Source organism: Scyliorhinus canicula, chromosome 1, assembly GCF_902713615.1.
Source record: "Scyliorhinus canicula chromosome 1, sScyCan1.1, whole genome shotgun sequence".
Taxonomy (NCBI): domain Eukaryota; kingdom Metazoa; phylum Chordata; class Chondrichthyes; order Carcharhiniformes; family Scyliorhinidae; genus Scyliorhinus; species Scyliorhinus canicula.
Window position 1 is genome coordinate 19,342,305 of NC_052146.1, and position 14,071 is coordinate 19,356,375.

The window sequence follows — 14,071 nt, forward strand, 5'->3', positions numbered from 1 at the left end:
AGGTGTGCATAGGATTAAAGCTGATTTCTCTGTGTGTGATGATCAGGTGCAGTATAGAGAATTTCTACTTGCATCATTTTTTGTTCATCGGTGATGGAAAATAAGTTTCTTTATCTCCAGATATTGTTAACAAATGGACTGGCAAGATCCAAACCATCTTTGTCCAAAGGCACTTTAACAGCTATTTTCAGCCTTGCATTACGGTAAGGGAACTTCCAGGTCAAACTTAATTTCTGGTGTATCTTGCTTTAAACCCTCCTTCATGAACAATGCAAAAGCAAATTCTTAATCGCTGTACCTGTCCCTCTTATAAACACTAGGTTTGGAGCAGATTCTTCCATTGTGTGGCTGGATTTCACAATCCTTTGACTCCTAGTCAATAATAATAGCAGCCGATTTAGGGTTTTACAATCCAATGGTCTGGATTGCGGGGGTTAACAAAAAGCTTGAGCAACATTGTTTGAGGTTAAACCCAATTGCAGTGACAGGATGTGTGTGGGGGTTGAAGTGGGACCTCCACTGCAGAGCCTGAGGTTCCAGTGTCTGAGCTACTGGTCTTAAAGTAATGATTCCAGTGTAGGTGCCCGCCCCAGCCATTTTCCCTCTTGCCTAACAGAACTGACCCTAATACAGCAATCAGTTTTCTAGATAATTGCATTTTTCTGGATAATTTAAAGAGCATTATTAAGTCCTCTATCCCATAACACATTAATTTTGGCCTTAATACTGGGGCCATAATTTAAACTGACACTCGTTACAGCTACAGAGTGGTCACTTCAAATCAATATTTTTTCTTATTTTTATAAATATAGAGTACCCAACTATTTATTTATTTTTTCCCAATTAAGGGGCAATTTAGCATGGCCAATCCATCTAACATGCACATCTTTGGGTTGTGGGGGTGAAATTCATGCAGACATGAGAATGTGCAACTCCACACGGACAATGACCCAGAGCCGCGATTCGAACCTGGGTCCTCAGTGCTGTAGGCAGCAGTGCTAACCTCTGTGCCGCATGGCGCCCCGCTTCAAATCAATATTAAAATCCTATTCACCATCACATGTGTGCTCACGAAGCAACATGTCGATTTAAAAATTCAAATTCTTGTTTTCAAATCCCTCCATGGCCTGACCCCTCCGTTTCTCCAATCTCCTCCAGCTCCTCCACCCTCCAGGATACCTGCGTTCCTCTAATTTTGACCTCTTGAGCATCCCTGTTTTAAATCGCTCCACCATCGATAGCCGTAGCGTGGGCTGTCTAGGCTCTAAGCTCTGGAATTCCCTCCCCTAATCCCCACTCATCTCTGCCTTGCTATCGTGCTTTCCTCCTTTAAGGCACTCCTCTTTGACCAAGCTTTTATTCATTTGCCATAATATCTCCTTTTGTGTCTGTGTCATTTTGGAGGGAATTTAATGGAGTTTTGTGGCAGGAGGGTAGCAGGTCGGTACCTCCACCCTGATTCAATCATTGATGGGGAAGCCCGTGGATGGCCTTCCCTCCCTGCTGTCAATTGAGGTCTTTGAGTGGCCAATTAATGGTGTTCGCCAAGCGGCATGAGAGCTCAACATGTGAGAGCCCAATAACGGGTTTGCTTGCTGGCTACCAGGGGAGACCCTCTTTCATAGGCATTCAGTGGCATCAGGAAGAAGGGGGACCTGCTGAGAGCCACCTCTCTGCCCGTTGCTGCCACCGTTTACCTGTGGTCCAGTGATGGTGCTGGGCCTCAGGTGGGTCTTGTACTGGCAGCAGCCACCGTCTTCCTGGTGATGCTGCCAGTCAGTGGAGCTGCAGGCTTCTGATTGGCCTGAAGCACTCAGTGGGTGGGACCTCCGTCCCCAGGGTCCTTGACCAGTTCAGTGCCTGAATGACATTTAATTTTATGTGCCTTCCCTAAAAGAGGCGACGCTGGGCTCCCAGCAGCTCTCCATCCAGCAGGCAACATGTCTGTCACCTCCATTAAATCCAGCCAATTGTATTTTGTAATGCTCTGAAGTGTCTTGACATTTTATTAAAGGTGTTCGATAAATTAGAGTTGTTGTAAAAATATGGTCTTTTATCATTTGAAGTGACACAAATCTGCAGTTGGTTAAATGATGTAGGGAGAAAAGAGTAGAAGAGTACAATAGAGATGGATGACCAGGAGTGGAAGGACAGTTAATTGGAGGATAAACACTGGCATTGACGTGTGCTAAACGATCGGTTTCTGTGCTGTGAATTCCATGTATAATACCATTGGTTTGGTCCTTTCAGGCTAGTATGTACTTATTTTTTTAAAGCACCAATTGTTAACTCTTTTGGCACACTAATAGTTTACGTTCTTTTCTCCAGCCCAGTGATTGCTGCCCATTTCTCAGACAACCTTCTCCGTTCCTTTCTGCTTCACATCATGTCAGTCCCAGCACTGGTGACGCATCTCTCTACGATCGTACCTGAGGTAAAGATGTGTCACAAGGAAAATTGCATGCAACTTAATATCTGTTTGTATAGGTACCTTTCCACTCTTTTATTAGTTTTTTTTGAAAAGCATACTTTTTGTTTCCAGCTTCACCCCCCCCCCCCCCCCCCCCCCCCCCCCATCTCCCCAAATTTGCCAACTTCCAGTTCTTTTTTCCAATACATTGCACCATGAGAGCAAAGGTGCATACTCTCATCAATTTCATAGTTGTACTGGACACTATGGGGTGCAAAAAATGATGATCATTTGGAAATGGTTCCTCCTCTTCTCCTCATTTCCTCCCCCCCCCCCCCCCCCCCTCTCTCTCTCAGAAACAGCTTTAAAATTGTTTCTTGCCTTTGTCTTCCTCATCCCCTTCAGACTGCCTGGCTGGCTAATAATTTTAAAAAAAGGAAACAGGGTGGTGGTAGAACTGCAGAGTGGGTTGATCGGCACCTGGAGGTGAGCACTTCCTATTTACAGGTGCTGGTGGTGCTGTTTTGCATTCCTCGTACTTAATGTTTTTGTTTCAGAAATTTATTTTTGGTGAATTGCTGCATTTATTCTACACGGTTAGGTGATGCATTATTATCCCAAGTCTCTGCAGCTTCAAAATATTATTGGGTTGTTTGTTTTTGGTGCTGTTTGAAAAGGCTGGGTTTGTCACTCCAGAGGCAAGCTGTATCTTTGCAGCACAAGCAGACACACCGCTGTTATCTACAGGTTCAGGGGACAGGCTATTCATTTAATAAAAGAAGGATTAGACAGTACTTCCAGTAGATCAGAAGCTGCTGCAGCACATGTTAGTATTTTTGAATTGTTTTAGGCATTACAGAACTGAGATTTGTTTGTAACTTCATTTTAAATCCATTTACTCCCAATGGCCATTTTTTTTAGAAAAGTTTTTTTGCCTCTGTTAGAATGAGTGGACATTTGGCTTTAAAAAACTGTGGCCGTTTTGATCCATTTGCGGGAAGAAATGTAATTGTAGGTATTTTTCCATTTTGAGAGCAGTTATCCCTGGCATATCTTTTCTTAACTGCTCAGTTCCTTTGCATTTTACCTGATGATAAGTAAGTAATTTGCACTACATCTTACAATAGCCGGGAAGTTCAATGGAATCACCTTTTTGTTTTGCTGTAATCACAGCAGTTTCTGAGGAAGATTCTGAGCTGAATGTGGCACAGTGTGACGATCTCGCACCAGAGTGCTTTTGCGCTATATCCGCCCTCCCATGAGATATCCTCTCACCTTCTCACCAGATCTGAATGAATTGTCTCTTTCTATTCAGTGCATGGCTACGGTCCATTCCCATGAGCTGTTACGGAAATTCATCCTGTTTTTAAGTCGTGACGAGCAATGTGATGATATCTGTGTTTGCTTGGAGGGAAGCCACACGCTTTGTCTGCTGGGTGAGTGTTCCAAGAATATCTACTTATTCAAGGTTATGCTTGCAATGTTGTTATTTTGCCAATGTTTAAAATAATGATTTGTTTCACCATAGCATACGCAGTTTCTTTAAAAGCATTGTGCATGCCAGATACCCATTAACCTTTGTGTTAGATATTGAGTGGGCCCCCGTTTTCTCTATTCTGAAGTAAGATCATATCTGGGCGCTCTCAGTGATGTAAAGGATCAGTGGAAGTGACCACAAGGCAAGTTCTGGATGAAATTACCCAAAGTTGATCATTCTATCTGACCTGTTTAATTTATTTTGGTAACGTTGGGAGACACAATTTATCTTGCCAATTCTGTTGTATTGAGGGGGAAAATACATTCCTCATGCTCACCACTATCTGCGACTTTTGCTGGTAAACTACACGTGAATGTTGGTTTAACCTTGCATAGGACGTCTCTCATTCTTGAATAGTTTACTGATGATCACTGTTTATGCTCACTCATGAGGGGAAATTTGGCCAAGTCTTACAAAGTTGCTCATGCAAGCATAGTCCAGTATAGAACTGCAGAAGGAGGCCATTTAGCCCATCTAGTCTGCACCAACCCACTTAAGCCCTCACTTGCACCCTTTCCCCGTAACCCAATAGCCCCTCCTAACCTTTTTGGACACTGAGGGCAATTTAGCATGGCCAATCCACCTAACCTGCATGTCTTTGGACTGTGGGATGAACCCGGAGGAAACCCATGCAGACACGGGGAGAACGTGCAGACTCCACACAGATAGTGACCCAGCAGGGAATCGAACCTGGGACCCTGGCGCTGTGAAGCCGCAGTGTTAGCCACTTGTGCTACCGTGATGCCCATGAGTCAGTGTGAGTCAGTGCAATCAGGGAAATCGAAGGGGAAATTGGGAGAGGAGGTGAATTAAATTTATCTTATTTGGACCACAGAACAGAATAATCGCTGAATGTTGATAAAAGTGGCAGTTTGTTCTTAACTTCGATTTTTTTTTCCAAAATTAAATCTGTCCAACTGACACAGGAAATCTAATTTATCTGGCCTACCTGTCTGAGAATGTGTTGGAGGAAGAGACAAATCACTTTGTCAATGTGCTGACTGCCATGCTGTCATATTGCCAGAAATATGTATCTCAGAAGAAGTCTAACCTGACGCACTGGCACCCAGTACTTGGTTGGTTCTCGCAGACTGTTGATTATGGGTATGTGCTATCAGTGGATATTTGCGTTGATCTGATAATATCTGTCGAACTAACGGTGTTACATTTGTTTAGTTTGTCAGGTCTGCTTGTTGACCTCAAACCTCTGCTAATAGTCTCAGCCCCTCTCAATGGGAACAGTGTTATGTCATTTGCGCTGTATCTAATATGTGCTTTGCTTTACCTGGGGGAATTTGATGTTGACACTGTGCGCAAAATTGTGGCAAAATGTTCCAGTCCCCAGCACTGATGTTTATTACCTCAACGTCAATATTTGACCAAAGATACAAAGAAAATGTTTGCCCAGCCTTATCAATAATTGCTTATCATCAATAAGTTGTAGCTGTTGACCAACTTGAAATGTTAAATCACTTTCCATTTTGACAATTTAGTAATTCAGCGAGTTAGGACACTGTCCTTTTTACCTTTAGAATTTGTTTGTAAATCAAACCTAGAGTTGATGGAACTTTTGTTTCATGATGGTTATAAGAACCTGAAGTGAAATTTGTTTGGGGAGACTTGAATATTTATCACTGGGTGAGTTTTAAATTTCCCCATTTTAAACTTTGATGCCACAAGAGCAATTGAAAATGCTGACGCACAAATGATCCTCAAATTGGCACTTTCACAGAAGAAAACTAGGACAATTTGTGTGTTAAAAGGAAAAATCTCGCATTCGTTTAGCAGGAAATGCTTTTCTGAAGTTGGGCCAGAGAAATATTGTGTAGATCCACTAATATCGGCTTTACACTGAGCCATTTCCCCCAGATAGAGTTGTCAACAGAAAGTCTGTTCCCAGTTGTGATATCCCAGTGCAAGGTGTTTTTTTTTGGTTGATAAATTTAGAGTGCTCATTTAATTTTTTTCCAATTAAGGGGCAATTTAGCTTTAGCTTGCACATCTTTGGGTTGTGGGGGTGAAACCCACGCAGACACGGGGAGAATGTGCAAACTCCACACGGACAGTGACCCAGAGCCGGGATGGAATCAGTGCTGCCTTAGCTAGTGCAAGGTGTTGACCTTTAATGCAAAACATCAGGAAACATTCTGTCCTTCAGCGTTGACACATTTCACATTGATTTGTTGGGCTTCAAAGATTGAGTCTTTACCTGATAATAAAAATTGAAGCACAATTAAGATACATATTGAAACGCAAGATGACAAAGTATAACCAGTATTTAATAGTTTGCTCTGTGAACCATTAAAGAAGCTGTATTCTAACTAATTTCTCCAATGATTCCTTCATTGTGCCTCTTTTCAGGTTGAACGAAGCAATGCCTCTGGTCACCAAGCAGTTGCAATACTTGTGGAGTGTCCGGGTTATTCGCATGCTTTTCCATGATGTATTGAGCAAGAAACTGGCTGAGAATCATGATATAGCACATAGTCATTACTCTAGTCCTTCAAATAACATTCATGTCAAAAGTAAGCATCTGTTTTAGTATGTATCCTCCATGAAAAGCACTAAAGGATTGTTACCACCACAGCTTCATTTTCCTTTTCTAACCACTTTGATATTTGGACTGATCTTGGTTGCGAACAAAGGACAATACAGCACAGGAACAGGCCCTGTGGCTCTCCAAGTCTGTACCGGTCATGATACAAACCTTTGCCAAAACCAGTTTCTCATTATCTGGGGGGAAAGCTGTTAGCGTGGAGAAGTTATCTCTATGGCAAGCAATAACCAGTCTTGACCAAAGCTCCCTAGTCTGTGTTTTCTTCACAACCAGGCTTGGGAATTTCCCTGACACTAAAGACTGGGCATTTCCTTATGCCTTCACCTCCTAGACTCACACTTGAAGAATTATTATATAAGTGAGTTCTATAGAACCGCAGAGAGCTGAGTCAGTCTGTAAGGAGAAAAGAAAACTGGCGACAGGCAGAAATGGGACTTAAAATTAGACAGCTTGTGCGATGGATTGGGCTGCAATGTGCTCTTTATAAATGCTTCACAGCTCCAGGGTCCCAGGTTCGATTCCCGGCTGGGTCACTGTCTGTGTGGAGTCTGCATGTCCTTCCCGTGTTTGCGTGGGTTTCCTCCGGGTGCTCCGGTTTCCTCCCACAGTCCAAAGATGTGCGGGTTAGGTGGATTGGCCATGCTAAATTGCCCGTAGTGTCCTAAAATGTAAGGTTAAGGGGGGGGTTGTTGGGTTACGGGTATAGGGTGGATACGTGGGTTTCAGTAGGGTGATCATGGCTCGGCACAACATCGAGGGCCGAAGGGCCTGTTCTGTGCTGTACTGTTCTATGTTCTATGTTCATCTCTAGGACTTAATTTGGAAACCATCCCTGACTATGGAAGTAAAGTCTTCCTCTTCCTGTAGCAGTGAAGGTCCCAGTGGAGCAGGCTATGGCATAGTGGTATTGTAACTGGAATAGTAATCCAGAGACCCAGGGTAATGCACTAACTAGGGCGTCAGTTTTGAATCTCACCATGGCAGATGGTGGAATTTGAATTCAATAAAAATATGGAATAAAACATTCTAATGACCATGAAACCATTGTTGATTGTTGTAAAAGCCGATCTGGTTAACCAGGCCCTTACTTGGCCTGGCCTACATGTGACTACACCCACAGCAATGAGGTTGACTGTTAAAAAGCCCTCTGAAATGGCCTACCAAGCCACTCCTTTCAAGGGCAACTAAGGATGGGCAATAAATGCTGGCCCAGCCTGAAACACCCACATCCCTTAAATGAATAAGAAAAAGTATGCCCTTGCAGACAAAGTCTGTACCGCAACTTCACGTTGCTTTACCTGCAAACGCTTGCTGCTGTCCGTGGAAAATTGGGAAGGTTCTGCAATTCTCAGACCCAGATCCAGCATCTGTCACCTGATAAGCATTAAAATAATGTTTCCGTGTGATGGTTTGATTTTTTTTTTTCTCTTGTAGATCTCTTCAGGCGAGCATTTCAGAAGTCGGCATCCATGCGAAACATTCTGAAGCCAGTTGGTGGGAAGCGTGTGGACTCTCCAGAGGTGCAGAAGGTCTGCAGTATCTGTGTGCTTTATCAGACAGCGCTGACTACACTCACCCAGATTCGACTCCAGATTCTTACTGGTCAGTCTTGTGTTTTTAAAATGTCCCTGTAAAAGTCAACACTTTTTCTGAGGTAGTGCAGCAAAGATATTTTTCCAAATGAATAAACTTGCAGTGAGGAATACAACAGAAAGGAATTTCGCCCAAGTTTATCTGTAATGGAGTGCTGATCTATTGTCATTTTCCCCAGGTCCTTTTTAACTTTATGTTCTTTTACAAATATTTATTCTACTCTTTTAAAGGTGTAATCAATCCTGTTTTCATTACTGTTTCAAGTAAGACTCCATAAGTCCTCAAACCCCTCCATGTGAAAGAGTTTCTCTTAATCTTTCATTCCTTTGATAATCATCTTGAATTTATGCCCTCCAATTATCAACTCACCAGAAATAATTTTTCCTTGTTTCTTATCGAAACCTCTTAAAGTTTAGAACAATGATGCAAGATCTTTTAAACTTTTTCTAGTGAAATACAAATCTATATTCCTATCTTTTCATTATTACTAAAGCCTTTAATCATTGGTATCATTTTACTCCATCTCTTCTGTATGACATTGGCTTCGGTCCCAAAGAAAGGTCCCCAAAACTTTGCACAATACATCTGCAGCCTCTCCAGTGATTTATCCAGGTTTAGAATTATCTCAGCTTATGTTTTTCTTGCAGTCAATAAAATCTAGGATTCAGTAACAGTTTTATCAATTTAACCATCCACTTCTAAGGATCACACCAGACGTTGTATCTACTCACTGAGCCATTAGGAAAGCCTGGAAAATTAATGTTTCAAAAATATATACTTTTAGTCTAAAATACTCGCGCACTGTTGATGCTTAATGGAACAAATTAATAAAACATCTTCAGAGTCATAAATGGAGGAAGGAGAAATATATTTGAGGTCAATGCATTGCGCATTGTAAACTATTTTAATTGGGAGTTGAGTGAACATTCTCAGCCCATCTTGTATCCAGGGGATGAGGGCTTTTTTGTGTTTTTAGTGAATTTGTATGTCTGTTTCAGGGTTAACCTATTTGGATGACTTGTTGCCCAAGTTGTGGGCATTTATTTGTGAACTTGGACCTCAAGGGGGTCTGAAACTATTCCTTGAGTGCCTGAACAATGATACCGAGGAATCCAAAAGGCTTCTTGCAATGCTGATGTTATTTTGTGACTGCTCACGGCACCTTATCACGTAAGTTTGTGTGGGATTTGAGATAGACCTGTCGGCTTAAATAAAGTGCCCTGGGATGTTGGTGGTAGAACAAAGCAACTTCATTTAAAGAGTAAAAGCAATTAAAGGTGAAAGATTTCTGCTCCCAAGAACTCCAAAATCGTATAGAAAACGTTACTGAGATAAATGATTGTGTTTTTTAAAAATAATGAAAAGCAATTATCTTGCCAGCAGCAGGTCCGCGATGGGCTGATAGGCCACATTGATGATGTGACCGGTGAGAAGCATCCACATTCGTTCTCTATTTAAAAAAATAAAAATAGCTGTGTCAACTTTAAACCAAACTTGTCGCGACACCAGAGCCATCCATTTGAATTATTCTGGAGACTGGGAATTTCTTGTCCCAGCCTGGAAAATATGTTTTTGCAAAGCCTTAAACCAGTTATTATCACCAACTCTTCCAATTAATTTTGAGTAACTTGTCCCATTTCATTGCAAAATGTCTATGAAAGGCAGTGGCAAACTCATCAACCTATTTAAAATGATGGCCGTGGCACAGTTTTGCTTCAAGGGGTGAGCACATTTAATCCCATTGAACCAAAATCTTAATGCTGGAGCTGAATTATATTTTTAGTCTAGTTTTTCTTCCGACTTGATTTTATGGCGTGTCTATTTTGACAATAAATATGACTATTGCTGTGCTGGAAATTTAAAAACTAAATTATTTTCAATTAACGCATGATGTTAATGACACAATATTAGAGATCGTCATTTGATCCTGAATACCTGTATCAGCACAACGGGGAGGCAACGGCGTAGAGCTATTGTCACTGGACTAGTAATCCAGAGACCCCCAAGGTAATGCTCTATGGACCTGGGTTCGAATCTAACCAGGGCAGGTGGTGGAGTTTAAATTCAATACAAAATGTGGAATTAAGAGTCTAATTGACGTAAAACCCATCTGGTTCAATAACGCCCTTCAAGGAAGGAAATCTGTCATCTTAACCTACATGTGACTCCAGACGCACAGAAATGTGGTTGACTCTTAAATGCCCTCAGAGATGGGCAATAAATGCCCAGTCAGCGATGCCCCCAAAACAGTCTCAATTATTTACTCTGATTAAATTTCTGTTTTTAATAAATAATTCTGATTTTTTTTTTTACCTCACTACATTGTGTTGGGTTATCTTGTTGCGGGAATTCATTTTGCTTCCATGGCATTTGCAGGAGTCCACGTTAACCCAATGAGTCTGTTGCCATAGTCGTACAGTTACCAGGAGTGGATTTTATGAGCAGGCGTTTTGCCTTGGAAGCACAAGCTATTGAGAAATAAAGAAGGTGTGGATCTATGTAACACCTTTCACAACCTTTGGATTTATCAAAGTGCTTTGCAATCGATTAAATATTTTTGAAGTGTAGTTACTGTAGGGAAACACAGCAGCCTGTTTGTGCACAGCAAGATCACATAAACAGCAATGAGATAATGACAAGATAAACCTTGTTAGTGGCTTTTTGGAGGGATATAAATTGACTAGGACACCAGGATAACTCCTCTGCTGTTCTTCGAATAGTGACATGAGATTTGTTGTGCCTATCTAAGTGGGCAGACAGGGCCTCAATTTGAGGTCTCATTGAAAAGACAGCACCACTGTCGATGCAACACTCCCTCAGTGCCAATGAGGGTTTCATCTGACTCGGTAGCCACTAACAATAAACACAATCTTAAATTTTGGTTCACTTCATGTGGCACCACTTTATTGATGGGTGTATTCAATAAGAATAATGCAGCTCAAATGTTGTGTACACAAGTAGAATGTCACACCACTGCGCCTTAGTGCCGAGTTAAGTATCATTTATTTCATTTGTGGTTCTCCGTAGCAAGCCCCATCTGCTGATGGAGCTCCATGGTTCATTAGGCAGCTGTTGACTACAGGCCTGGGTAAATCTAACTTTTTTTTCTTTTTTTTTGTACCACCTGCTTCACCCTTAGTTTTCTGACTCCTGTCCTGTGAAAATAAATTCTAACAATATTATTACAGGATCTTGGATGACATTGAGGTGTATGAGGAACAAGTTTCATTCAAACTGGAAGAGCTCGTCACCATCTCCTCCTTCCTGAATAATTTTGTATTTAAAATGATCTGGGATGGCATTCAGGGTGAGTTTACTTGCGTAATATCAAGAATTATAACTGGTCTGTTGTGACAACTATCTGGTTGGGTTTGTGGGGCCTGTGTTAAAATTTAACCAGTGATTCCTTTGCTTAAAGTCCCATGCTGTGAGGAGAGATTGATTAGAATGGACCTATGATCTCTGCAACTTAGAAGGATGTAAGGTTATCTTGTTGAATCGTATAACATTCATTGGAAGGTTTGATAGGATAGATAATGAAGCTGGTTCCCATCACTGTAATCTATACCTGGGAGTCATAGTCTCAGGGTAAGGGGTTGTCTAATTATGACCGAGATGAGAAACCTTTTCACTCGAGAGGTTTGTGAATCTTTGGAGTATTCTCCCTGAGGGCTCTAGATGCCCAATCGTTGAGTATATTAAAGACTGAGATCAACAGATTTTTGGACACTAGGGAATCAGTAGCATAGGGCATAAAAGGGAGTTGAGGTCGCAGATGGAATGGTAATACAGGTTCACGGTGACCCGCCTCCTGCTATTTCTTGTGTTTCTTCTATTGTGACAAGGATATTCTTAAAAATTTGAACTTTCTGTTGAAATAAATAAGGAAGCAATCTTTTCACTTCTGAAATCTGGCAATGAATCCAGTTCAGATAAAGATAATGATGTCTTTATCATTAATAGGGATAACCCTGGGAATTACAGTCCAGTTAGTCTTACTTCGGTGGTAGGCAAAGTAATGGAAAGGGTACTGAGGGATAGGATTTCTGAGCATCTGGAAAGACACTGCTTGATTAGGGATAGTCAGCACGGATTTGTGAGGGGTAGGTCTTGCCTTACAAGTCTTATTGACTTCTTTGAGGAGGTGACCAAGCATGTGGATGAAGGTAAGGCATTGGATGTAGTGTACATGGATTTTAGTAAGGCATTTGATAAGGTTCCCCATGGTAGGCTTATGCAGAAAGTAAGGAGGCATGGGATAGTGGGAAATTTGGCCAGTTGGATAATGAACTGGCTAACCAATAGAAGTCAGAGAGTGGTGGTGGATGGCAAATATTCAGCCTGGAGCCCAGTTACCAGTGGCGTACCGCAGGGATCAGTTCTGGGTCCTCTGCTGTTTGTGATTTTCATTAATGACTTTGATGAGGGAGTTGAAGGGTGGGTCAGTAAATTTGCAGATGATACGAAGATTGGTGGAGTTGTGGATAGTGAGGAGGGCTGTTGTCGGCTGCAAAGAGACATAGATAGGATGCAGAGCTGGGCTGAGAAGTGGCAGATGGAGTTTAACCCTAACAAGTGTGAGGTTGTCCATTTTGGAAGGACAAATATGAATGCGGAATACAGGGTTAACGGTAGGGTTCTTGGCAATGTAGAGGAGCAGAGAGATCTTGGGGTCTATGTTCATAGATCTTTGAAAGTTGCCACTCAAGTGGATAGAGCTGTGAAGAAGGCCTATGGTGTGCTCGCGTTCATTAGCAGAGGGATTGAATTTAAGAGCCGTGAGGTGATGATGCGGCTGTACAATACCTGTGTGCAGTTCTGGTCACCTCATTTTAGGAAGGATGTGGAAGCTTTGGAAAAGGTACAAAGGAGATTTACCAGGATGTTGCCTGGAATGGAGAGTAGGTCTTACGAGGAAAGGTTGAGGGTGCTAGGCCTTTTCTCATTAGAACGGAGAAGGATGAGGGGCGACTTGATAGAGGTTTATAAGATGATCAGGGGAATAGATAGAGTAGACAGTCAGAGACTTTTTCCCCGGGTGGAACACACCATTACAAGGGGACATACATTTAAGGTAAATGGTGGAAGATATAGGGGGGATGTCAGAGGTAGGTTCTTTATCCAGAGAGTAGTGGGGGCATGGAATGCACTGCCTGTGGAAGTAGTTGAGTCGGAAACGTTAGGGACTTTCAAGCGGCTATTGGATAGGTACATGGATTATGGTAGAATAATGGAGTGTAGATTCATTTGTTCTTAAGGGCAGCATGGTAGCATTGTGGATAGCACAATTGCTTCACAGTTCCAGGGTCCCAGGTTTGATTCTGGCTTGGGTTACTGTCTGTGTGGAGTCTACACATCCTCCCCGTGTGTGCGTGGGTTTCCTCCAGGTGCTCCGGTTTCCTCCCACAGTCCAAAGATGTGCAGGTTGGGTGGATTGGCCATGATAAATTGCCCTTAGTGTCCAAAATTCTATGATCTATGATTAACCTAGGACAAAAGTTTGGCACAACATCGTGGGCCGAAGGGCCTGTTCTGTGCTGTATTTCTCTATGTTCTATGTCAATCTGATTATCTGTTAGAACATAAGAACTAGGAGCAGGAGTAGGCCATCTGGCCCCTCAAGCCTGCTCCACCATTCAACGAGATCATGGCTGATCTTTTGTGGACTCAGCTCCACTTTCCGGCCCGAACACCATAACCCTTAATCCCTTTATTCTTCAAAAAACTATCTATCTCCATCTTAAAAACATTTAATGAAGGAGCCTCAACTGCTTCACTGGGCAAGGAATTACATAGATTCACAACCCTTTGGGTGAAGAAGTTCCTCCTAAACTCAGTCCTAAATCTACTTCCCCTTATTTTGAGGCTATGCCCCCTAGTTCTGTTTTCACCCACCAGTGGAAACAACCTGCCCGCATCTATCCTATTTATTCCCTTCATAATTTTATATGTTTCTATAAGATCCCCCTGTTAG

General features: G+C 42.1%; 1 protein-coding gene across 7 annotated transcripts in view; it reads left to right on the plus strand.

Moving 5' to 3' along the window:
- Window positions 1-14,071, plus strand: part of ube3b (ubiquitin protein ligase E3B) — a 59,792-nt gene that overhangs the window by 16,367 nt on the left and 29,354 nt on the right. For all 7 annotated transcript variants that reach the window (XM_038816551.1, XM_038816465.1, XM_038816210.1 and 4 more), the window contains 8 exons: window positions 121-203; window positions 2,329-2,434; window positions 3,726-3,846; window positions 4,874-5,051; window positions 6,309-6,472; window positions 7,939-8,106; window positions 9,096-9,267; window positions 11,286-11,404. In XM_038816551.1, coding sequence (XP_038672479.1) covers window positions 121-203; window positions 2,329-2,434; window positions 3,726-3,846; window positions 4,874-5,051; window positions 6,309-6,472; window positions 7,939-8,106; window positions 9,096-9,267; window positions 11,286-11,404 — 1,111 coding nt within the window. The remainder of the gene's footprint in view (window positions 1-120; window positions 204-2,328; window positions 2,435-3,725; window positions 3,847-4,873; window positions 5,052-6,308; window positions 6,473-7,938; window positions 8,107-9,095; window positions 9,268-11,285; window positions 11,405-14,071) is intronic.